The sequence below is a fragment of the Ambystoma mexicanum genome, chromosome 3q (genome assembly GCF_040938575.1).
Source record: "Ambystoma mexicanum isolate Mex_15411 chromosome 3q, UKY_AmexF1_1, whole genome shotgun sequence".
NCBI classification, from domain to species: Eukaryota; Metazoa; Chordata; class Amphibia; order Caudata; family Ambystomatidae; genus Ambystoma; species Ambystoma mexicanum.
Window position 1 is genome coordinate 368,724,925 of NC_090926.1, and position 27,373 is coordinate 368,752,297.

General features: G+C 47.0%; 1 protein-coding gene across 4 annotated transcripts in view; it reads left to right on the forward strand.

Annotated features, from left to right (window-relative positions):
• The window catches only part of GLRA1 (glycine receptor alpha 1), a 730,078-nt gene that overhangs the window by 682,460 nt on the left and 20,245 nt on the right, over positions 1 to 27,373 (forward strand). For 2 of the 4 annotated variants that reach the window (XM_069653991.1, XM_069653992.1), the window contains exon 9: positions 4,301 to 4,378. The exons of the other annotated variants lie outside the window; for them this stretch is intronic. In XM_069653991.1, coding sequence (XP_069510092.1) covers positions 4,301 to 4,378 — 78 coding nt within the window. The remainder of the gene's footprint in view (positions 1 to 4,300; positions 4,379 to 27,373) is intronic. 4 annotated transcript variants of the gene reach the window in all.

A 27,373-nucleotide genomic window follows, 5' to 3' on the forward strand; every position in this document is an offset into this window, starting at 1 on the left:
ACAATTCCTTGTCTTCTGGGCTTTTTTGTGAAAAACAAAAGCTTAAAAGCAAGTCAGGGGGTGGGTAATGTAGTGCTCCTCCGGCAGAGTCAATTACACAGTTCTTGATTACAAAAATAGGGAGTTTTTAATTTCACACAATAATATTACGGCATGAGATAAAGACAGGAAGGGAGCTCCATCTCCTGATTCAAGTCGAAGTCGCAATGTGAAGGGATTGGCTGAGTGCAGAAACGGCCTCATACCTTTTCTCTGGAAAGATCATGAAGCCGATTAATATGTCAAAAAGCTATGAACCTTTTGTTCTTTCACCCTTGTACTCATCAAGCAGTTATTATGCCTAATCTTACAATGTTAAGGTGCCAGCCATCCTCCCAGCCGACCACATAGCATGATACCCTCTTTTATTTTATTCTACCCCTCACCCCCACCCTAGGATATAAATATGGCACCCAACTCTCTCACCTCTGGGTTAATGCATAAGGAGACCGGCAGACGCTCACCCCCCTAGGGAGCGGTAGGCGGGATCTAGGACTGTGACAAGGAAGAGTAGAACTAGGCATAACGAGGATTACCCTTAATACTTCCATGCCATCCTCTTCCTCGTCTCAGTCCCTACAATATGAATATTACCCAAGATCAGGCCAGATGATATGTCCTAATACCTTAACAAAACGGAAAAGCCATGACACTGCAAAACCCAATGTATGGTTAAGCAAGGAACCCACATATTCAAGGAATGATCACCTGTAAGAAAGCTGAAGCAACACATGCTAAACCCACACAGGGATAGGCACTTTATAATGATGAGTAAAGGTATTGAGAGAAGACCACGTAACGGATAGGGTGAATTATCATTTCTGTGCTAATTCCCTTTAACCTTAGAGACCGCCAGCTCTTTTGCTGGACTTTAGGACTTTTTAATTCTAACCATTAATTGAAAGAGACCTTATTCTCACTCTCTCATGTTTTTTGACCTGATTTGGATTATGTGTTTCCACTGTTTCTGGAGTCTGACAAACTCCATAGGCATCTACCTTTTGTATAGTGACACACAGCACCTTTATTGCAGTGTCACAGAGAAATCATTTAGATGTCTCATAAAGTTTAAATACCTTGTCTTGTGTGAATTACTGTTCCCAAGAATAGTAAAGTAAAATTGACTTTACTTACCATTTCTCTTTGTAGGTCCAGCACTGACCATTTTATGTGGAGTGCTGGGGGGTTACCTTGTAGCCCCTTATCCTACATTTCATGTAACATTTTTTATGTTACCCTCATGACTTTAAATGGCTGGTTGCAGTGGTTTCATTTTCCTACCATTGTGCTTTTCTACTATAGGCTGAACCCTCAGCTGCAGTACAGCACCCATGGGTGACCATTTTGTCAAAAAATCCCCCGGTCTTCTTTTTTCACTAATTTTCTGTTTGTGAGGTCTTTCTTGAGTTTTCCTCTGTGTGTTTAAACAGATTCGAGTCCTTTGTTTGTCTTGCCTTTGGCGGGTTTCAGCCCCAAAACCTGCCTCTGGCTACAGTGTGTCTGGAAGGACAGGATGTGAGGGAGGGTCCCGAAACTCCCCTGCCCTTTGTCTCTCGGAATGCCTGAATGCAACCAGTCCGGATGGCCTGACCACCCTGCAAAAAGCAGGCGTTAAAGTGTGAATCGGGCGTTAAGGGTTTAACGGTGCCGCAGCCTTTTACGGTGCCGTTAACCCCTTAACGCCAGGGTTGTAATGAGGCCCATTGTCTCTTAGCTGTGTTTTTCTCAGTTGGGAATTGCAGTGGCTTACCTTTAGATTTGATTCTGACTCTCTTGTCAACAGCTTGTGACCCTACAAGTGATTTTCTACAAACTCTCTAACTTTGTGCAAGCCTGTTTCTGATCTAGGAAGTGCCTCAGCTCCGTAGACTCTGTTCCAATTGACTTTGGCTGTCCTGGCTCCCTGAAGACTCTTCTAGTCCATTGACTTTGATATTGTTTGTCCCTCATATCTGGTAGCTTGTTGTGAACTCTTACTGCTGGGAAAGGCGTATCTAGATTTTATTGGAATATTTAGTTGTCCTCACATTTACTGAAAACCTGTTTATCCTTTTCCTTCCTTAAACCTTTCCTTTCTGCAACCTCAGAATGTGCAAAATATAACTAGTGTGATATAAATGCCATTATTGTCCTTGTGAATGAAGTCACTTCAGGGTGTAGGAATTGTGTAAGAAGCATATCCAAAGATTATCCACTAACTTGTTCTGATTCTGAAAAGTGATTTAAAAGTATATTTACATTGTTATATTAAATGCCTTTTTAAAGAATACTTATTTAAAAATTGATGTTAATTAAATAATTAATTATTTATAACAGAAACCTTGAGTGTAAGTGTTACTTGGCCACTTGTATTTACGGGTTTCAATTGTACAGCTCTACAGCTCACATTACCCCTCTTGAGATAGGCCTGGCTGCTCAGTCACACTACCAACTTGTGTAGTGCAGACCTATGCCAAAAGGTGTGTTACCTAATAACAAGCTGATACGTGTTGTGTAGTCTCACACTGTGTGACTACATCAATTCTTACCTAAAAGTAACCACCCTAGGTATGTCCAAAAGTGGGGCACCCCTGGCTTCAGCCTAAGATGTGGCACACCCCCTAGTAGAGTGGCCCACCACTGTCCCAGGAAGTAGGACACGTCAGATGCAATATTCCAAAGCAATTATCTGCGTAATCCATCTTCTACTGGTCTAAGAAGAAGCCTTGCAACCCTTGTTGGCCCCCAAAGGTGATGATCAAATTGTTGGAAGAGCTGAAGGAGGCAGTCCTACTCAAATAAGCAATGAGCACCTCCTTCACATCATTCCGACTAATACCCAACCTCCGGGGAGAGATCCCCAGAAGAGCAGGAATCATAACCTCTTGAGACAGATGAAAAAGTAGACATCACCTTTGGGTGGAATGTTGGGCTTCATCATAATATTTCTGCTTCAGGATAAATAGACAAGTAAGAAGGAGGCGATCAAAGAAGTCCCTCCATTTCCATAATCCTGTGAGCTGACACGATAGCCATCATAAATACGGTCTTAAAGGTCAATGCTTGATATCAGTCGACCCCAAGGGTTCAAACAGACAACCCTGTAGAACCCTCAGAACCAAGGGGAGATCTCAGGGGGGAGTAGGACACTTAATCTGGGGCCTCGACATAGAAATGTCTCCCAAAGTCTGACTATGACAGTCTCTGAACCCACAGTTTCCCCACCAGGCACTGTAAACATGCTTATGACAGCCTATTGAGCCTTTGGAAAGGAGACCAACAGGCCCAGGAGAAACCCATCCTGTAAGAAACCTAGTAATATCTGTGGAATGACAATCCAAAGACAGCAGAGTGTTCTTGGCACACCAGTCATGAATGTGTTTCAGTGTACACCAAGTCCCACCAAGGTGGGACTAAGGTCGAAATGGGCAAGACCTTGTTTTCTGTTGCCTGAGATAACATTGGGGACATTAGAATCCTACAGAAAAGTACAATAGTGGGACAAGCTTCAACCAGAAATTTTGTTTTATTTATTTATTAAATTAATAGAGCACTTTAAGCCAAAGCCCTTTACATAGCAACAACAAGAATACATTAGAATAAAATGGAAGCATAATTGTAAACTTGAGACAAGCCATCAAAAACAATAAGCAGAACAATTTGCCTAGGACTGTAAAGAAAAGCAGACCAGAGGGAGAGTAAGAGGGAAGTAATGAGGTTAACAGGACAGGGATGGAGAAGATGAGATTTCAAGGAAGAATGGAAGGAGGGGTATGAGGAAATGGAGCAGATAGAGAGAGGTAGAGAATTCCAGTTTAGGGGGGCAAGGAGATTAAATTATCGGAAACGAGAAGGGGCACAGGGAGGCGGGGAACAGAGAGTAGGAAGAGATCAGCAGATCGGAGGGGGCGAGAGGCAGCGTAGAATGAGAGGAGAGAGGAAAGGTAGGGGGGGCATCTGTATAATATCTGTACAATTAGATGTCTGGGGTTTCTTCTACTGGGGGGACGCTTCAGAGAAGTGCTAAACTAGACTAAGTCAGGGCCCATCTGTCTAAAATGATCTGCTGAATGAGAAATGCACCCCAACCCTCACCCCTACACCCTCGCCCCAAATGGCATACACATTTTGTAGGACTGCCGGCAACTTGCCCCCTGCCATAAAATGACAGGTTCTTCTTAACTTCCTGTCCAATGCTGTTATCATTGGGTTGGCCCCAGGCCAAAGCTTTCCGTTATGGCCAGTGACATTTCTTTTGACGGGGACTTTCTTTCCTCTCCAGGAGAAAAGACCCCTCTGTACTGGTCAAGAAGCAGGATTCCCCTTGGCAGGCGTAGAAACAGCACCTCAGCTCTTTGCCGTAAGTGTCATGGTCTTTATTTAACCCCGGACCTCATATGTGGGAGAAAAGGAACTGAGGTGGTGCAGTTACTATATATATATATATATACACACACATAAATGTATATATACGTATATGTATATATGTATATATGTATATTATATATATGTAAATAATAGGCATGGGGGCATGAGAAAGGCTATGCATGCAGCTACAATTTGAAACTACTTCTAAGCTGACACATCCGGTTTGCTGATCCTCCGCATGGCACGGAGGATACCCAGCTAGTTTGGAATCTGTGCAGTGATATCGTGTGAGCGGATAATACATATGTGAGCACTGTCTTGGGGGAGAACATTGGAGGCAGCACAAGGCAAAGTCACACCTGAAACCTAACCCACCATAGTGTATAAGAGCTGGATGTGATTGGTCCGTGGCACATGGCTTTTGGTGCCCAGCTCCTTCGTCAGTGCATGTGTATGTGCTAATGTGTGATGGGGCAATCTAAAAACATGGTCTATTCATTTGACTGGAACTGGAGAGTTTAAAAATCACAATCCCTTTCACAGTGTCAGAAAACCACCTTCAAACCCACTTGGAGATTATAAACCCCACCACCTGTCTGGATAATGTCTTCTGGGAGCTAGATTAACGGAACATGGATGTCAAATATCATGCATGCCTTGCCCTACACACAGCACAGGTATGAGGGGTTGTTCACTGGAATGACACATTCACTCAAAGCTTAAGCAGCAGTGCAAGTCGTTAACAATATTATTATTGTCTGTATATCTGTTCTACTACACACACATGCGTATACACATAACCCCCACACACAGATATAAAATATTATGCAACATAATATTAAGCCAGAGTGAGCAGTGTAGCAACAGCACAGCAGGGGTGCTTGGAGTCTGTGATAGGTACACTGAATCGGGATCTCACCCACGGTCTTCAGAGAAAAAGAAATAGAAACAATACCAACAGCAAACACAACAAAAACCTGATTGCCCAAAACAGGGCCGCCCTAAGAAACAAAGCATCATCCCACAAATCACTGTAGAATAATACTAGCTCGTTGGTGTGATGAATTGGTTTCTGCCTCGACAGAGTGCAAGGTTGAGCAGGGACAAAATGGCTCGCTCAGCCCTCACTTCTACAAAACAAAACACAAAGCAATCAGAAAGGTAAAACAGGGACAGTTAAGAGATATACCTCCTTCGCCTTTTGTGGTAACGCAGGCCGGGTTCAGGCTATACTCCTAAGAGGGTTTTGAAGGTGAACCGGTAGTGATCCAAACAACACAGTATCACAGTCCAAAATTAAGGGAATGTACAATTACGGTTCTATAAAAATGTAAACACTTTAATAAAACACACCATCTGCAAGTAGAACGTAAAGAGATTAATGTACAAAAACCCACTACAGTGGAAAGACAGAGAAGATGCGACGGACTGGAAAAAGTAGGACTTTAAATTTAATTCCTGGGGTGGTAGTTAAGGTAGTACCAAAAGGGATATCTTTGTGAAGACAGAGACGATCGTGACCTAACCAGTCTCTAGGGCAGAGTAGACTGGTGGGAGCAGTTCAGTGTCACAGTACCTGAATTGGGTTCTTGGTGGGCTGACACATCAGACAAGGGTTTAATGTTGATGCAAGCGGATCAGGCTCAGTCTGGCATGTAGGAACCCGGATGCCCTGGCAGAAAGCGGGCATCGAACAGGGCCGCTGGCAGAGGTCAGCGGGCGGCAATCGTGAAGTGGCTGGAAGGCCCTCGCAAAGGGGTCAAGGAGACAGGCTACTCCACTTCAGGGTCTGCTCTTCTGGCACAAAAGATCAGTTGCAGATTGGTTGATTCGGGGCTAGCTATAGCCTTTTGGTTGTAGCCTGATACCACTGCTGCACCGATAGGGTAAAGGCAGCATTCCATGCCAGCGAGATGCCATTAAATAAAGTGAATGCCCCTGGAGTTCCTGGGCCCACAAACAGAGACTCAGAGCCCTTCAATTTCCATCTGAGTTTTCAAATATATCAAGCTGAGAAGTAATGTGGGTGCCAGAGCTTGCGTGCAGTCAAGAAGGATGCATCCAACAAGGTTCCTGGGCCAACCCGTGGTGAAATAGAAAACGCTCCATGATCATAGTTTGATGGATGGAAGGAGTGCCTTCTATGTCATAGCCACAAACTGCCTGGGAGGGGAGAGAAAAGTCACTGCTCAGAAAACAATATAAGTGGGCATTTCACATTTGTTATGGACCAAGAGCTCGCTCTTTCAAACATGGTTGACATCTGTTGACTGACAGCCAATCCATAACAACAAAACATACCTTTTATTCGCCAGCTGTTGAGATGGGTTCAGTCATACTGCCATTGCTGATCTGGCCTATGTGCTGCATATGCTGATACTCCTCGAGGGGATTTACAGGCATTGTGAATGGAAAGCATGCAACAATCGGTTACTACTGAAGGACACTGTCCAACGAGTTAGACGACAATGTGAAGTCCACAACACCTGTAGACCATCCTAAAACACCGGCCGATTCACCAGCTATGAATGTCCCCACAAGGTGGACTCACTCCACAGAATTTGGACTTAAGTGTTTGGAGGCCCTGCGCAAAAAACTTGAATCCCTTGCAGACAATGGGAAATGTGTTCCAGAAGGCATCACAGATCCTAGGCACTTCTAGAGGAAACTGTGTGTGCGGTAGGAAAACAGTACAAATAGCCAGAATCTGACCATGTCCGGTATTCCTGTGTTTTCCTGGCCAAAGAAGTTTCCTAGAAATAAGGTAGCGTGAAGACCCGAAACGAAGGGTCCTCCTGCACCTTCCTCTGCCATAAAGTTGACCACTTACCTTGCCACGACAGGAGCATGCAGGAGAAGAACGAGATGACGCAAAAGCGAGGTTGGTATGCACATAGAATGTGGCGAATGCCATTTCTGCGAGGATAAGGAAGGTTTAGAGGACTCTCCCATATAGATCACAAAATACTGAAGGAGCAGAAACCCCAAGCTGCAGAGAGGGTGAATGAAAACTACAACGTTTCCTTAAAGAAGAGAAAGTGGGAGCAGATGTAACATACGAAAATAGCTCCTCCCTGGATCAACCAAGATGCCTATTGGTGTCTGCTCACAACAACCACAGAGAAGAATGGCTGGTGGTACTCCAGTAAGACGGCCCAGCACCGGCGCAAGGCAGGAACATGTGGGGGTCGCAGCTCCATGGGAGTGCTTGTGCGCCCTCGGCTGTAGCAGCTGGAGTCCTTCCTGCTGAGAGGCTGTGCTAAGAGCTTTTGCTGACATCCCAGACACTCTGCCACTAGTGCCCTGGTGCAAGCAGTTGTGGAAAGAGGGAAAAATTAAGGAGGGTTGTAGCTCTGCATGAGTGCTTGTGCGCCCCCATGCCGGCAGTGCCATACAATCAACCCCTACCGTGGGGTGGGAATGTGAGGCCTCACACACCCTGCCTGCCACCCCAATGCCCTGTCGACATCCAGAGCGGTTCTGCCAGGGGAAGAGGAAGCTTGGACTGGCCAGGATCGCTGCCTCATCAGATGAGCATCTCCGACCTGGAGGAGGAAGAAACTGAGGGCGACCTCCTGCTGCCGGGGAGGATCAACAGGTGCAGCTGCCCTGACACGTGGGCGGCACCTCCACCCCTCAAGTCAATCTTCTGCCTGTGGCTCTCACTCCAAGAGAGTGCTTGTGCAGCCATGTCACGAAGATGAATGTCCAGAGGCATTCCGGACCGGGGGGAGCTGAACAAGCAGTGGCCCATCATCCTGACACTTCCCGCCCCAATATCCATGAACTAGGCCAATGTGGCCCCTGGTGCTCCCAGGTGTGGCTTTGCAGGCCTCCGAACTGTGCCACCAACTGACCCTGAACGGTGGTAGTGCCTGCTCTGAATGGATACTAATGCAAGTTGAGCTGGTCTCCGGCAGTCCCGCAAATGCTTAAAGTGGACCCAGTAACTATCTTTCTAAATGCTGTGAGCCGACATGTTCTGGACTTGCCCAATGTGGCCTCAGTTGGAGAGTATGTGACGCTGTGCTCCTGCAGTTTGTCGGCATGCTCTATATATATGGTGCCAGTAGATGACAATGGTGTCATTCAGTGGTTGAAGTTCCACTCAGAGGTAAATCCTCCAATTTTTCCTCCAAGAATCAGCGGAATGACAACTCAGCAATTCCGCCAGTGGTAATTCGACCAAACCTGTAATTTGGCGGTGTGGGAAAAGTGGTGGTAATGGAATTAGCCCCACTTTTTTCCCTCACCACCAACCTCATAATGAGGCCCATTACTTTTTCATTTTTTAGAGTTTACAATTTCCTCTCTAGTATTTTATCCAATTTTTGAATTGTGTTTTTCCACATAAATCAGTTTTTTAAATCTTTTTTGAGAATTGTAAAGTATTTCGATTTAATTGCTATTGCTCCTCCTTAGTGGTCGTTAAATATTTTAGGGAGTTCTCTGAGAGCCAGGTAAGGGACCTCTTTCGTATATTCCCTCGGATGAACACGATTTCTCTGAGAGCCAGGTAAGGGACCTCTTTCGTATATTCCCTCTGATGATCAAGCAAAACATTAGTCACAGATGTAGATGGCCATTGCTTAATGATTTTAAACTTCGCCTGGAAGTGTTTTTGAAACCCTAAACGTGGGGGCACTGTTGAGCAATGAGAAATGGCTGCCTAGCTTTGGAGCTCCATAACCTACCAACTTCCATCCGAAAATATCGGCGGCACCACCACTATCCTTCTGCCATCACGATCATACCAGGAAGCTGACACCTTGCTGTATCCCTGCTCCAAATTTGGGCGAGAATCAGAGGTGCAGGACCACGCTGTGACAGCTTCAAGTTTTGCCCGAGTGCGGCCCTTCTGGCGGCCGGAGCCACGTGGACTGTGGTGTGGCTGCCTGCTGGGGTGGCGCTGCGCGCTCCCCGTGCGAAGCAACTTGGTGCCCGTAGGAGGAGCGTGGCTGGAGCCATGACCCATCGTCTGGGACGACTGCTCCTTTGGCGGCCCCCTCCAGCGACCACAAGCTCTCCAGATACCATCATGGCCGTGGAGCCAAGGCGGGAGGGGCTGCGGCGGCAGGTGATCCCCTGCGCCTGACCGGCCTTCGGCACTGGTGGGGCAGCCTCTGGACTACTATTTGGCTCCTTCCGTGGCCCTTGGTGCCCCTCCAAACCCACTCAGCAGTGGGGCCGCCGGGGCGTATGATGTCTCGGCCCGGATCTGAGCAGGACTGAGGTGGTGCTGCAGTCGGCCCTCTCTGCAGCGAAGGGCAGGCGGCAGCCTCGCCGGGAAAGGGGCGTAGCCGCCCAGAAGGCTGGAAGGTTGGGGCCGGGGGCCCTGCTTATGACGGAGCGGGGGCTCTCCTCGAATACATTGTCCGACCCCACTGGGGCCCTTACACTGTCTCGTGGGATGCCTGCCTCCAGGCCCGCATCACTCCGCGACCCACCGTCAGTCCCTGCGGAGCACACAGAGAAGATCGCCTTAGTTATTGGGCTACAGTACTGAAATTGCACTTGGTTCTGAGCTTGCGCTCTAACGTTGTAGGATCCCTTCTGAGCCCACCCTGGGGCTTTACAATATTGACTGTCAGGGATCCTGAAGCCCACAGGCATATAACTGTTGGGCTGGTCACGTGGGATTACATCATTTGCCTCAAGTAAGGAGGGCAGTGAGGTGAATGGACCACATTCCATATGCCTCTGGTGGCTCTTTCTATTCGCACTACCACCGGCTCACGCAGGCGTGCTTGGCCGGCCTTCACCTGCACCTCTCTAGATGCGGTTGCGGTGTGGGGCGGGATCACCACCTCCCTGGCCCCTGGAGCGCGCAAAGTAACTGCCTTCTCACCCCATCCTGCACCCGCTCTAAACAACAACCGGGGCACAACCCACTGGCACATGTAGGATAACTGGGTTGCACCCACATCGCCTCGCCCACACCTCTGCTCCGCCAGTGAACTGACCACATACCCACGGTACGCCAGTACATCTAATCATTGCTCCCCAACTGCAGGACTACGTGCTATCAAGTGCACAACTGCCCTGCAATCCTATATTTATATCAACATCTGGAGCGCGGTGATTGGTGCAGGCATCACAGCCCACCCTGGTACTCTACTTTGTCTGCCTTGGCTCTTCTGGATCCGGCTGCGGAACACAAGGGAAGCAGCCGGGACCTCCTGACGGCTGGCATATAGGAGATCCTTACTAATTCAACTTCCCTGATGGGACATCGCTGCAAGAGCTCTGCAACTGTTTGCATACCTAATACAATACCATCTCGCCATCGGACCCAACTGTGCACACTCGACATCTGACCGTCCCAGCCTCCGTACCATACATCCTTACGATGTCCAACAGGTCTCGTGGGGCCAAAAAGGTCGGGCCATGGACAAGTTCACCAAGATAGCGCCTAGGCCTGAGCAAGGAGGCCCCTCTGTGGGCCAGGAAGATATGGGCCTACCACCTGATCCCCCTCAACCTGACCTAACGGTGATAATGGTCCATGGCCAAGAACTGTACTTCCTTCCATGAGAAGCTTGATGACATAAATGCAAACGTCGCCTCACTAAAAACCAAGATAGATCAGCACGGGGCTAGGATTACTGAAGCAGAAAACAGAATTGGGGCCGATTAGGATGGGGTCAATGCTCTGCAAAACACAGTTACGGAACTTGTACGTGACATGAAGTATGTCAAGGCCAAGTGTGACGACTTAGAGTCTAGGTCACGTAGGAACAATATCCGCATGGTGGGTGTGCCCAAATCGACGCTCAAGGTGTGGTTGGAGCTTGCAGTCGAAAACCACCTCAAGAACTTACTTGACAACGCTGAACTCTCCTCGTTCTTTGCAGTTAAACGTGCACATCGCGCATTAGCGCCCCGTCCCAAACCGGGCTCCTTCCCTAGACCAATAATTGCAAAGATCCTAAGCTACAGAGATAGGGACCACATACTGCGATTGGCACGCAAAAAGGGGGAGCTAAGGTTGGACTCGCAAATCATCAAAATCTTCCCAGACTTCTCAATAGGGGTCCAGATGGAGCGCTGAAAATTCATTAGAGTGAAGAAAATACTCAACGAAAGGAAAATCGAGTATGCGATGCTCTTCCCAGCCCACCTGAAATTTACCTACCGCAATAAACTCTACTTCTTCACGGTCCCTGGCAAAGTGGTAAAATTCATAGAGGCACAGATCCCGCTCATAGATCCAGCTGACAACCTAATGGACAATGACTGAGGACGAGGATGTCTACCACCCAAGTGGGGCCTCCCCGGGTGAAACACCGATTTCTGCTGCATGACACGCCCTTCCCCTTGGTTCACTCCATCCGGCGCTAACTGAGCCCTGTATACATTATCCCGAGACCATCCTCATCCGAGTCAAGGGACACCCCTGATCCCAATCATCACCACTGCATACGTTTGTGCGGCGCCTCTGTCTAACTGGTTCGCCTGCAGGCTCCAAAGCTTATGCCTCAATTGCTATGATCCCTCAGCATGCATCATATGGCTTATCTGGTAACCCTGAGCAGCTATTGCCGTTAAGAGAATAATGATATTGGTCGCATAGAGATATTAACAAAGTTGGTCACATGGCAGCGGCGACCCCCACTGCAGCTGCAATGCCTACTCAGGCGAAGTTGTTGAATGTGTGCCCCTGTTGGGCTTGCGGGCTGGGGTTGCCAGGTTGGGAATGGCACACTGAAGCCCACTCTATGGGTGGGAATCATTACACTGCTGATTGGGGGTGGGCAGTGAGGGTGGGGGGTGGCAAAGTTGGGGAGAGTTATACGCACGGTTCTGGATGGTATCAGTTCCCGATGCTGGGGGTTAAGCAACTTTACAAAAGCCCATAGAATTACTTCATATGCACAGAGACACAGAGTTAAAATACTCCTCCTGCAAGAAACACATGCCTTGAGGCACCTTGCATCTTGCCTAGCACCAACCTGGGGATCTAATAGGTTTTATACAAAATACTCCACCCAGTCCACCCAGTCCAGGGGAGTGCTAACTCTGATCCACAAATCGGTGGAATTCTCATTGCACATAAGTTACATAGACCCGAGGGGCAGGTACGTAATCCTCCACTGCCTGTTAGCTAACATGGAATGCCTGCTTGTGAACACATACGCCCTCAATGTTGATGCCCCCGAGTTTTTCGATGAGGTGGCCACCCTGCTCATGAGATATGGTGAAGTCCTTATCATATGGGGGGGAGACATGAACCTGATACTAGATAACGATCTTGACAGAACAGGTGCAGCTCGTAGAGTTATGTCACGTGCTGCCCGGTGCTTACATCTGCACATTGACTCACTAGGCATAGGTGATGCATGGAGAACACTCTACCCACATATGAGAGAATACACATATTATTCATGAGTAGACAACAGCTCATCCAGGATAGACCTGTTTCTCACATCGAGCGGGTTGATGGGCAAGATTATAGATATCCAGCACACTCTCAGAGCACTCCCCGGTAACGATGCAGGTCAAACTGGGGCCAGACTCACCTATCCAATCCGCCTGGCGCTTCAAATCAGAGGCTCTGCGAGACATAGTGTTCAAAGCAGAGATCCTAGCCGATATAAATACCTTCATCGACTGTTTTAAACAGCATGACACATCAGAGGGGACCCGCTGGGAAGCATTCAAGGTCTATATTAGAGGCATGTGTATCTCGAGGGAAGCAGGGGTGCTAAAGGTCATAAGGCACGATTTGCACCGCTCTGAAACTAGACTCAAGGAGCTAGAGTGCGAATACTCCACCTCTTCTACACAGCCAAACTGGCACAGATAAGATCTGAGCTGGAAATCTTCGAGTACCGCGCCCTTAGGGAGATACAGTACTACACGCAGCCCTTGGCGGTGCAGAGGTACGGAGAGGGGGAAAGACCAGGGAGAACCCTAGCCAGATTGGTGCATGCAGAGGGGGGAAAGACTCGTATTAGCAGCATTATAGATGTGAGAAGCACCCAACACTGGTCCGACCAACATATCCTTGACACCTTCACAGAATTCTATGCTGCCTTATATGCGCCCCAGCAGGAACACACCGCCCAGGACATAAATGAGCTACTTGACCATATCCCCATGACCTACATCTCCCGAACCAGCAGGGAACAACTAGATGCCCCGATCACTCTTGATGAGATAGTTGAGGCCATCTCAGACCTCCCAAAAGGCAAGGCCCCCGGACCGGATGGGCTCACTTCAGAATTCTACCAGGAACATGTAGCCATATTGGCACCGAAACTACATGAAGTCTGGACTGAGTCACTCCACCTGTCCACCCTCCCCCAATCCCTATGAGAAGCTCTCATGACTGTTCTTCCTAAGCCGGGTAAACCCTGCGACGAATGTGGATCCTACAGGCCCCTATCACATACAAACACAGATACCAAAATATTTGCCAAGGTAATAGCAAGTAGATTCCTCCCAATTATGTCACACCTGGTCCACTCAGACATAAGCGGCTTTGTCCCGGTCGTTCTTCAGCCCCCAATATCCGACGGCTCTTCAATGTAATGTCCGGGATCAATCCAAAAGCTGATGCAGTCGTGGTCACACTAGATGCTCAGAAGGCATTTGACATGGTGTCCTGGCAATATATGTGGGCAGTACTGGAGAAAATGGGGATTGGTCCAAGCATGATATCCTATATTAAGCTACTATACACAGGCCTGTAGCCAAATACCTGGTCAACTCCCTAACGTCCTCGCCCTTCATGCTGCACAGGGGTACTCGCCAGGGCTGCCCCCTTTCCCCCCCATTTTATTTGCGCTAGTTATTGGGCCCATGGCCGATAGTGTCAGAGATCGGCATACTCGCAAGGGCATACGCCTGCAGGACACACCAGAAATAATATCACTTTATGCGGATGACGTGCTCCTCTACATCAGGGACCCATCTACACATCTAGACCCGATCAGCCGCGACATAATGAAAATGGGCACGTTCTCGGGCTTCACCATCAATGACTCCAAATCGGAGATATTCCCGCTCACCACGGTGACCCAACGACCGACATGCAAATTCCCTCTCCGATGGTCCCCAGGCGGTATCAAATGTCTGGGGGTTCAAGTATCACTATCTAGATCCTCCTTACTGGCTGATAACTACACCACTACAGCGCAACTCATAGAATCAAAAATGGCAAGGTTGCGCAACCTCCCACTTTCTTTAGCGGGCAAGCTAGCACTAATAAAAATCATAGTGGTCCCCAAGCTCCTCTACATCTTTGCCAATGTCCCGGTCTGGCCTGGGAAGCAATACTTCAAGAACTTACACTCTGCGTGAGCCCAATTCCTTTGGCACGCTGGTGCAGTCCGCAAAAAGTAGCAGCATATGACCCTCCCCTATGAGAGAGGGGGCTTTGCGGCCCCTGATCTAGCCCGGTATTGGATTGCCGCTCAAGCTCAATATGCTACACATTGGTACAAACACCTGGAGGCACCCCCCCATGTGAAACTTGGAAAACTAGCAAGTGACGAAGTAAATATTATGGCCCTAATCCTCCACCGTACATATCACACAGACGCCCCAGCGGATCCCGTGGCCACCACGATTATGGCATGAAATCGCCTATTGCACTCCCAGCATGGAGGATAGCTCAGCGGCAACATGTTTGCCTGGGAAGCAAGACGACACGAAGCAACACAGGTCCGATCCCCAGGTCCGCGCTCAGAAACCTCTGGGTATTTAAGCGCATTATAAATACGTGACTAAAAAAAACAATTAAGCAACTAAAAAAAAGAAATAAACAATTCATGTAACAGCGCTTTAAAGCGGCTGTGTGAGCGCTTTAAAAAATATAAATAAAAAAGCATGAGAACAGCCCATACTACAAGTGGCTGCCCATCTGGCACTTCCCGGGCCTCACCCCCACCCACGACGCACTCCTCTTGCAACACTGGCTAGACCTGGGATATCAGGCACTAACAGACCTATACCCCGAAGGCAAATTTATCACCCTGCAAACATGGCACCTGGGACACTCGGGCCCAGCATTACAGCTGTTGCAATACTTTAGACTAAGGGTGGCGGTTCGTGACATGTGGCCCTCTTACTCAGATGAGCCCCCTGACTCACCTGAGATCCACTACATAGCCAACTCGGCCAGCAGTAGGGATATAACGTCCTCTCTGTACAAGTTACTGCTTGAAAAATCTGAGGACGCACCCTCAAAACCGCGGGACGAGTGGAGCGAGAAGCTGGGCCTCGAAATCATAGATGGCATGTGGAGTAAAATGTGCTTGCACACACGCATAGTTTCCCTTAACTCCAGATTCCGATGCATGCAATATAAACTCCTCAATCTACTATATCACACACTGCACAAGGTGGGGAAGTTCGCACCTGATCAGACATACACATGCCCAAGATGCAGATCCGAAGAGGCTGACCACGCAGACATGTTTTGGTCCTCTAATGCACTTGGTGCGTATTGGAGAGCAGTATCTGAAGCCCTTTTAGAGATAGTCGGGACCCCGGTGGGCCTCGATCCGCTAGCTATACTATTTGGACTTTGGGCTGGGGTAGAGGAGAAGAAAATGTCAACATTTTTAAATGTTAGCGCCATGGTAGCCATAAAATGTATATTGCAATATCCCTTTGTTTGAGATATGGCCGAAGGCCCTTACTTGTACACAGATGTGTGAGGAAGAATATATCAGCTCCCTCCCTGTAGGTCCCGGGCCAAAAAATGTGTGGACTGCTTTCTGTAGCTATTTCAACAACAAAGATGACATGGAACCACTCTCCTCCCGCCCCCTGTCAGGTGTGCAAGACGAACCTAGTACCCGAATTGCAGAGAGAATAACGGCCGACAGCCTCTTGAATGTACTGGTTAAACTAATTGTATGATTGCAACTATCTATGCACTGTGTTGTGTACTTGCCAATAAAGAAAATGAAAAAAAAAAAAACTTCTATGGCAGAACACACAGACGTCCCCAAAAAATATGTGTTTACATGCAACATTAAGATTGCAAGAAGCTTTACATGGGAAACACTTGTATGCCCCATATGTGCACAGTGTTCGTGAAAAAGCACTGCACTGTGTTCAAAGCACTGGAAAGTGTTCCTTACATGCCAACAATCCCCATTCCAATCGAGCGAGCGATACTAGTACTGTATTCTGAATGTAAAGAATAGAACTATAATTTCCAGAAACCAGGACTGGACCAGAAGGGGACATGTTGGCATGCATGGTGTTCTTAAAACAACACTTTGTTAGCAGAGTGCTCTTCAAATGGGAGCTGTGGTTCATACCCCCTATACACCACTTCCAAAATAGAGCTGTACATCACATACGCTTTCTGCAGAGGATGGACACAGACACGCCTGCCTGCGAATATCAAACTTGAAGAATGAAGGTCAATGGTGCACTCCTAATGCTATAACTATTTAGAGGTAATGGTTTTTAGTTTATGTATTGTTAGTTTTAAGGTGCGGGGGAGGAACTAAGGTCTTGGCACAAGGCCCCTACATAGAACAAGGAAAGAGAAGAAGATCCAACATAGGGATCCTCCTTTTTAATGCACGCTATCTCGTGTTGGAAAAACCAACTGCTGGTGTGTAGAGATTAGATTTGAGCATTGTATTATCAATTTCTAGGTCAACAATAATTAACATAACACCAAAGTTTGTAAAACATAACGTATGAGTATATTCTCAAAGTTACAAGTGCAACAGTGTATGAGTTCACAAAAATATATACAAAGTAAAGCAGAATACAAACACAATAGTCCGTTTTCAATGGCGGCGCGTTTCGAGGAATCAATCCTCTTCTTCATAGGCCTTAACGGACTATAGAGAAAGATTAAACAAAGAAAGGTCTGAATCAAACAATCATCATGCTGTAAATAAACACACTTTTTTCAAAATGTCTATCTATATAGATGGTTTATACTCTCTGTTATTAATCATAGCTTGTTCAAAATGGAGCTAATTATTTCCTCCAAGGACTCACTCAAAAAACTAGTTCGTTTCATGCAATATTGCACAAACAAAAACCGGAGAATTTTTTTTTTATTTTTGATATATCAACCAAGCTGTACCTTCTATGAGCCATCCCCTGAACAAAACGTCCAGGGGTGCTTTTACATTATGCATCATGTTAAAAAATTAACCAATCAGTTATTGTTTCTGTTAAGTGCGGAGTCAATCAGGATGAACCCAACAGAAATTGGTCAAGGCAGTTCAAACAGGGTACATGGAGTTGAACTCAGTCCTACGAAACCTTTTCTCATAAAGTAACAAGACTGCAAAGAATGAAGCAGACCTGAATGCCAGAACATTCTGTTTACGCTTGTAAGTTAAGTTAGACTCGAATCAAAAACGCTAAATGCTAGAGTGGGTCAGATTTTGGGGTCAAAAAGGTCTGCTTGATAAGTTACTAAACCATGCGGCTAGTAGTTTTAAGCAGTGTTACTGAATTAATATTATTTAAAAAGCATAATTTGCATTAGATGTTATCAAAAACCTACCCCTTGGTTACTGCTCAAACAGCTTGTCACAAAAGGAATGAATTGCCATTTTCAACTGTGGGCCACTTTTTCATTGACGCCCGAGGTAATTTCACGCCCCAGTCCGACCTTGCCGCCAATGCTTTCAAGAGCGAGCAAGGTGAGTTCTGTTTCACCACCCTACTGTAGGTGACTCAATTCTCACTGATAATCACCAACACAAACACTTTCCATTCTATTTGGGATCAACTAACCTTCCCAGCATGAATCAAACTGGATTTTCCATCAGGCCTTTAGGGCCTCCAACCATAACTATGGATAATGAACATAAAAGAGGTCTTTTTCAACTATTGTCAGCTGAGAAGAGACTCATTCAGACCGGAAAGCATTGCAGACTAGCCTGCCCTATGCTGTCAAATCCACATGCTCAATTAAGTAAATAAAATACTTCTATTATTATCCTGGCCTGAGTACCCAAGACTTTTCTCCACTGCATAGGGCCCTCTCTAAATATAATATTCACTGGAAAGTATTTGTTGAGGGGTGTTTTGGTTACGGCAAAAAAATAAAAAAAACAGAAACTCTCCATTTATGGTTAGCAACAGAGTAGCCGACCCTCTGCCATGCACAGCTCCTGACATCCTAGATGACTATATAAATTCATCATCAATGAAATAACCATTGACCCATGCCCACAGCCCCTACGGGGCGTGGCCTGCAGTGTTGCCCTGTGAGAACTTGATGCACTGCATGCCGTGTGGCTGTGCACTCAGCGCACAGCTCTTGATAACATTTCTCTCCAGGAACTACTCACAGGCTATTGGCTATAGCAATGCCCTGTGCAATGTCCTCAGCCTAGCCTTTCCTTAGCCTTGGACATGGCATTCGGCCATGATCTAAGTACAGTACACTTCCAAACTGTACCCACAGGGAATGACCTGATTCCATGCAATGTGTACATGTCACCTCGGGCTTGGACTGTGTCCTTGTCCTAGATACAGCAGAGGCCCCTGAGTGCCCATAGGACCGGGAATTGTGCATGCTGCATGGCCACACAGCATGCCCAAAACAGTCTCTTCAGACAAAATCACTTGGGTCAGGAACAACATTTGGGGCAAGGCCTGCAGTCGACCATCCCTACAGTACCCACAGGACATAGCACGTGATCATACTCTGGAAGTACTGCATCTGTGGTGTACCCTGCTTCCATGCCACAGACACAGCATTCATCCCCTCTTTACCCACTGTGCATGACCTATGCATGCATCTTTTAAGGGTTGAATGCCAAAACATAATCCCTGCACCAGGCACAGTGAAGCTACCTGTGTCATTGTTGTTGCATGCCACTTGCGCCCCCGTTCACCTTGTTGGCAAATGTATGCACATTGGCGCCTCGTGGCTGGGCACCATGGAGGGACTGGAAGGCCAGCAGGGAACACTGCTCAGTGTGAGAAGCTCTGCGCTCGCTGCATCCATGGGTGCCGTCATGTTGCCATCATCGGACATGCGGGAGCCCCGTGCTCAGGTTTCACACATGCACAGTATGGCACACATCTCCATTGCCAGGGAGATTAATCCGTTTGCCGAGCCTCACTACCATGCCGTCAAACTATTTAAACCCCCATTTCTCGCTTTTCTGTGTGTTTTAACACTCCCCAGACCTTGTTGCCCAGTCCTTTTCAAGCTCTTTGGTACAGAATCCTTGTTCTGCCTCTTCTTACCCTGCAGTGGTCTAGGTCTAAAAAAAAAGTGCAGGGACTCATTAGCATACCAGTTGAATGTGGCGTCACCAGAAATTCGCATATTATGGCGTCCTCTGAAAAAAGTGGGGGGACTGTCCACCCCCGTGTACCATCGACTTGAGCCCTGCTTCCCTGCCTGACCCGTCTAGCCTGGTTTTGTCCACCCCTTTCCTTTTTCTGGCCTTTTCTCTGTTCCCTTGCTTGAATGTATTCTTGGTCTGTGGTTACCATCCTACTTCTGGCAACCTGACATCTGGCTCATACTGCAGCACTCACCTTGGCTTCCCTGTCAGTGTCCTCCCTGTTTCCACGCCACATTAATCAGGTAATCCTGCCTGTTTTGCCGAGAGCTCGTCCCCAAACTCTTCCCGTGCTACATTGCAAAGAGCGTGCAGGAACTATCTTCCACCATTTACATACCTGTGCCAGGTCCTGGCTGTTGGCCGCCACCGAGGAGTGACCACCATCCTGGATGCAGCTCGCCAGAGGACAGGTACGCAGCAAAGATGGAACGCAGCACTTGACAACCTGAAGTGTCCACTGGGTATCTCCAGTCACAGTGATTCTGCATACAATGTCTGCTAAGGATGATTCACAGCCATGCACAGTGCACACTCTTCCAACATCCACCATACCTCAATACTCAAGATCCTTCCGACTGAAGCACTCCTCCCTTACCTGACGATTATCAACAGCTCCCTAACGCAAGGCACCTTCTCCTCAACCCTGAAGACTGGACAAATCCCCCCACTTCTCAAGAAACCAACACTGAGCCCTGATGACCTCAGAAACTACCGCCGTTACCCGTCTTCCCTTCGTAAGTAATACCCTTGAGAACGCATAAGCCACGCAACCCCTCCAACACATCAAAGCCAACAGCCTCCTTCAATCCTCGATAATTGCCATTCTTGTCTCCTGGTTCTCCTTGACCTCTCAACAACATTCGACATAGTAGACCACCAGACAGTACCCAACAATTTGCATCGCTGGGATCAGTGAGCTCATCATTATCTGGTTCAAATCCTACCTTGCTTATTGCCACCAATTTGTACAAATGGATTCCTCCAGATCATCAACTCTACCCATGAACTATGGAGTCCCGCATGCCTCCTTAATCTTTTATCTTAACATGGAACTGCTTGGAACCCTCCTTGCTCCACACAACATCCACATCCACCAATGCACAGATGACACGCAGCTCTACCTCAAAATATCCTTCACTGAAGACATCCACAGGCTCAAGGCCTGCCTCTTGTAGATCCAGTGTCTGGTGGATCTTACAGTGGCAACTGGAAGATCCACCCCTCTAAGATGGAATTCCTACTGCTGACCAACAACACAGAACACCCTGACATTGAGACCTGGTTCTCTGCTATGCACATCAAGGCCTTCACACCTCAGCTGACCAAGTGCACCAAGTTCCTTGAGTTCGACATCAACAGACACCTCTCTTTCGAAAAGCACATTTAAAGGAAGACACCAACAGCTTGGTACCAACATTCTCTCATGCAGAAAATCAAGCCCTTCATCCCATAATACAACTTCAGATCTGCTGGCCAAGCCTTGGTACTCACCCACATGGATGGTGGCAATGCCATTTTCGAAGGCCTTCTGATGACTACCCTGGCACTCCTGAGCTGTGTTCTGCATGCTGCAGCACAACTCATCAAAGGACTCCTCAGATTTGACCAGTTCACCCCAACTCTCATCGAAGCTCACTGCCTCCCAATGCAAGCCCATATCATCTTCAAATCCTGCTGTATCATCTACAAAGCTGTCATGCTGAAGTTTCCAAGCTACCTCACTGAGAAACCCAGCATCTCAGGAGGCCCATGATCAACCTGAAGTAAGGACATTTAGGAGGAAAGAACCACAAGTCCGGCCTTCTCTGTCCACACCCCAAGACTCTGGAACCTCCTCCCCGTCAACTTCAGACTAACACCCTCACTTCTACAGTTGGGGAAGGAGCTCAAGACACTAATCTTTAAAGAATGGCTTCTCCCTAACACCTAGGTCCACACACCGTCTACTCCCCACCCGAGACTGGGTTATCTGATCTCCACTGTTTCCTCCCTGGTTGCTTGTAGCTCCATTGCTGACAAATTGCCCAACCCCGCTCCCCTGTTAGCTCCTCACTCGCTTGTTTCTCTGCTTCCATCACATGTTCTTCCCACTCTGATTGTAAAGCGCTCTGTTGCTTCCTGAAGCTAGGGCCAAGCTCAATAATAACAATAATAATAATAATAATAATAATAATAATAATAATAATAATAACAATAATACAAGTGAGTGAGTCACTGTGCCGGCACATGCTCATCAGCCAGGCCCCAAACACAGTGAACATATTTTCATTTCTTTCTACCAGTAGTGCAAACTGGGAATGGTTATTGGGTATGTCCCATGCCCAATGGACTATTCTGCAGATCCTACTTCAAATGCCAGAGGACATGCCCAGTATCCACTTTGCTCGACCTAGGCACAGTGAACCAACTCGCAGCCATGGCATGCTCACAGTGCAGAACCTACTGCAATGGCATGCAGCCATGCCCAACAGCCACTGTGCCCATGGTAAGGGAGGATAGCTCATGGGGCAACGTGCTCACCTTGGAAGCAAGACAACACAGAGCAACGCAGGTTCGATCCCTGTGCCCGTGCTTTGAAACCTGTGGGTATTAAGCACGTTATAAATAAACAATCATATCATGTCATATCATATCATGGCTGCAGGCTATGTCCTAGGAAAAGTGAACCAACCTGCAGAGCCTAGTGCAATGGCGTGCAGACATGACCAGCAGCCACTGTGTCAGTGGCATGGTTGCAGGCTATGCCCCAGGAACAGAGAGCATCCCTAAAATATCTCTTAGAAGCTCCTCATCCAATCACACTAGAAGAAATACATATTGGAAAAAGAAAGGGGTGATCCTGTGAGATTGGCTAACAATAGAATTCGGAAATCAAGTTGAATCAAGTAGATTTTTCATGTTCAGTTGTAGACACTGACTCTGCTAAACTTGAATTGGTGTAATTCACCGACAGTGTTCTCCACCTAAACTGGAAGTCAACAGTCATTTTGCTGTTTTTCATAAGTTATACTTAACTCTAAACACTTGAACAGGTTCATTTAACTTGCACTTGTTGTCTTGGTTACGTCAGGACAGAGCTATACTCCTCTGTGGCACGAGAGTGCTGTGTAAAATAGGAAAGCTTTTTTTCCCCTGGTTCTCTTGGATCTGGCGGGGGCTGGCCACGACCACCTCCATTTGCACATAGGTCTATGCTCTAAGACTACTATAAGACAACTTCATTAAGGTGTAAGTGATAAATTGACTTCTGCCCTGCAGGAGTACAAGGATGAGTAGAGGCTAAGATGCCCACTCAGCCTTCACCCTTATACAAACCAAGAGCTAACAGAATCATAAAAGCAAAACAGGAACAGTCAAGAGATATACCTCCTTCTCCTTTTGTTGTAATATAGGCGGAGGGAAGGCTGTACTCCTAAGAGGACTGTGAATTCAATGTGGTTCTGTAGCAACCCAAACATCAAAGTATAACAGTGTAAAACAAAGGGAAGTCCAATCAAGGTTCCATACAAATATATGCATTTTAATTAAGCACACCATGTAGTACAGTAATAATTAACTAGAAGAAACACTACACAAACCTCATCCCAGAGGAAAGAACACAGAGTAAGCAAAGATAGCAGAAGCAGCAGTTTTCTTGAAAAGGGATATCTACTTGTGAGCAAAAAGGGTTCAAAATGACTTAACCAGTCTCTAGATCCCAGAAATGAACCAGGGCAGCAGTTAGCAATCAATAGTACCTTCTTTGCAGTTTTTGGTAGATCAACAGCACTGAACCAGACTTCTTGGCACTGTGTGAAGATCGGAAGAGAGTAAAAGGCAGCAATGGAGGGTCCTGCTGGTTCAAATGTGTTGAACAGTTCTTGAAACATGCTCCAAGCAGTTCAACAGTGAAACACATTAGGATCCCAGCTGTCTTGGCTCTCAACGTGCTGTGAGTCCCCATCCAGGGGCTCAGGGATAAAATGAGTAATTTTCTCCTGCTCCCAAACACGGGGAAGACTGGCACACAACTGCAGGTGCCTCGCAACACAGTGTGGTCATTGGTATCGGTGTGGCTGGCAGAGAAGTGGTCATGCTCCAGCAGCAGGTCACTTCTTAGGTTACTGTGATTTCCACTCCAGGGACTCAGGGCCAGTATGGGTCCTTGTTCTTGGGCTCCCAAACACAGGGGAGGCTGGAACACAACTGCAGGAGTCCTCCAAAACTGTGAGGTCCTCGGTACCACTGTGGCTGGCAGAGAGGCAAGTCCTGGCGCAGCATCAAATCACCCTCAATGGTCCTTGGGTAACCCTACCTTCACCTCACAACTGGAGGACGTTAGAAAGGAATGCTCTCTCAGCAGTGTCCAGTGAGATATGCTCAAGTGATGATCCAAAGATGCTTCAAGATGATTGCCAAGATTCAAAGATGTAGTGGGTGACCCCTTCTTTTTAAGATGAAAGGCCACAGGTGTTTGGACTAAAGCTGACTGCTTTAGCGATCCAATCCCTGCTCTTGAAATAAGTAGACTTTGCCATTCTGACATCACAACCAAAGTGATTTGTGCTACAGGAAGTAGAGGGGACAGGAAAGAGAGAGAGAGAAGCAAAATGGCAGAACTCTCCCAAAACTGTACAGATCTCTCCGAGGCTATACTAACTCTGCCCCTTTCCTTTGCAATAGAAATAAAGGGCCTTGGAAATTAAGTACCATGATGTGAGGCCTGGCTCTTTGTGAATGGGTGTGCCCATTGATTCCTTTTTCCAGGCCAGCATCCTGCGGAGTGGTTGTCCCAGGGGGAAGGGTTTTTCCTGCCCTTACAAAGGAACAAAGAGTAAAGGAACAAAGAGAGGCAACCCATCAGGCTACGTTCCTGCAACAAGGGCAGGGTCCAGCCTGTCTGGGGGAATACACATACACCTTCCACAGCTGAACTGGGCCCACAGGGCTGACTCATGTGCAATATCAATTTAATGTGGCTGGGATAACTCTGAGAGATGCTGGCCACCATAGCCTCAGGTATGGCTTCTATTTACAGTTATATGTGCCAGCAGAACAGGATCTTCCACACTTATGCAGTTTTTGGAACTGGGGTGAATATTTTAAATGCAGCCCCTGCACTGCAGAGACTTGGATGTACCTACAGCTGTCAAGAGGGCACCTGTCTACCCCTGGTAGAGCAGATGCTACGAATCAGGATGCTGACGGAGCAGGGCACAAATACACGCTATGCTTTTGGGCCTGGAGCTTATGGCAGGGGAATCTGATTAGCAGATTTCTCTTTCAGAGATGGAATTACCTGCTTCATTTTATTATGTAATAAAATTAAAAAATGCCAGGGCTTCCACACCTGTGCTAGATGAAAATTCATCACAGTGTGTATATATGTCCCTGTGGAAGTGAAATGGTTCAATATGTTTTAGGAGTTCCGTTTCATTTCCAAGGTGGTCACAGATGGTATTTCACTAACCCAAATCCTATATTAGCTCCATTTGCTGAGCAACCTGCCAATCTAATCTTTGATAATGCCTGGAATTCCTGACCCCCCACCCCCCAATCGGCTGCCGCTCAGCAACAATCTCCTTCTCCACATAGCGGCTCCAATTCTGCCTCAAACGCTGCGGCTCACCTTTTCTCAGCTACCAGCTCCACTCCCTTTGCCTGCCAGCAATCTCCATACAGTTTCCTGCCTTCAGCAGGCTGACTCACTTGTGACTCTCTCGGACAGTGGCTTCTCTGAGAGCTAGCCTGCAGCATCCGGCCAGGCGATAATGCTTCATGTCGTCTTCCACCGGTGTGGCTTCCCTCCATTGGGATGCTACCTTAACAAGGCAGTGTGAATGGGGAACCGTGATCACACAATCTTTCCTTTATCTTTTGTGCTCGACAAATTTTGCCATGGGCTTAACCATCCTTCCCCTGAGGATAATAGCCTTAGAATCCAGGGTGGCGGGAATAATGGCCACTAGGTGTACTTCAGCCCTCCTTAATAACCTGTGCTTCATTCGGGAAGTTACGTTTTATAGGTATGCAGCCCAAATGCCCCCCACCCTCCAAATGTGTCAATATTTAAATAATTAACCTAGTCTGAAAAGTGTTTATATCATTATATGGCTCGCCAGTGACAACATTTTGCTAATCCATTGCTTACAGACGTTTCATTCAGACATTTGAATGGACCAGGTAGAGCCACTGCTGGTTTGATGCATGTCAATTGAAACATACCTTCCCAAAAAAGGGAGCATTCTGAAATCTCGTTTCCTGTTTTGGATAACTTATCCAAACACATGGTAATTAGGCAGGGTACATTTATTGCAACTCTACGCTTGTGCATTTGTCTTCTGTAGTTTTCTGTGCGCCCTGAGGTCCACGGGCATGTGGCATGGTAAAAGTAATCAAATGAAAATGATAATAAAATAAATAAATTAAAATAAATATATGCAGTGCAGCTCTACAAGGTAACATAGATCAACTCATTCATACCTCTATTTGCGCAGAAGTGACGTGCATCTGTCGTCGCAGGCAAAATGTGCACAAATCCATGTCAGTTCATAGTTCAATTAAAATTAATGTGAATATGCATACTGGGTTTGCGTCATTTTGTCATCACATCGCAGTGTGCAAGCATATAAACAGCTACAAAAATGTGCTACACGAGTACAACCGGTATAAAAGAAAAACAGATTGTTACAGAAAGGAGGGCCAGAGTGGAAAGAAAGAAAATATGTCCAAAACATTTTCAAAATGTGGCTAAGCAATCCACAATCATCAATCACAGTTATTTAAGTGGCTCTTATTTGGGCGTGGCCAAAAAGGGGTGTGGCCTTTCAGGGGGCCGTGTCTCAATTAAGAGGAAACAATCGCATGACCTGTATGCTGAATGGCCATTCCCTTTTTTGGCCACGTCCCCATAAGAGCCCCAACTTAATTCTGCAAAGCTGCACAGCCTAACTGGTGGCATTCAGGTAAGTGTTGCCACATATTTGCTGCATCGACTCCTGGCCAGGCACCACTCTGCACAGATTATCACCCTGTCACCTGGGGTGTGAGGGTGATGATCACTGTATCAAAACAGTGCCTGGTGGAGTTGGTGGCACAATCAAGAAAGAAAAGGTGAGGCTTTTTTTCTAAAGCCTGAAACTGTCTCTTCTATTTTTTTTTTATTTATTTATATTGCGCTGATCGCTCACAAGCATCTGGGCGCTAACATAAAGACAATTGGTACAAAACATATAATCACAGGACAATTAGATTGAGTCTGAGGTTGGGTTTATGTTTGGTACGCAGTTATGTCTGGTGCGCAGTGATTTATTTGAAGAGGTGAGTCTTGAGTTTCAAAAGCTTGTGTAGCTCTTTTCTAGCCTGATAGTGAGAGAAAGATTGTTCCACATCGTGGCGGCCTTAGTGTGGAAAGCTTTGCCCAAACTATATTCTTTCTTCACCCTGGTTGTCTTAATTAGGCCTTTGGGTTCCGACCTGAGTGCGCATCTTGGCATATATGTAACTAAATTACTTTTAAGATAGGATGGAGCCTTCCCATAAATGCATCTGTGTGTTAGTGTCAGGGATTTGAAAAGTATTCCGTCCTCCACCACTAGCCAATGGAGGTTCCTTCTGTCCTCGTTGATGTGTTCCTTTCTAGTTTTATTTTTGATGATCCTGACTGCGCTGTTTTGAATTACTTGGCACTTGGCAATGAGTCCTTTTTT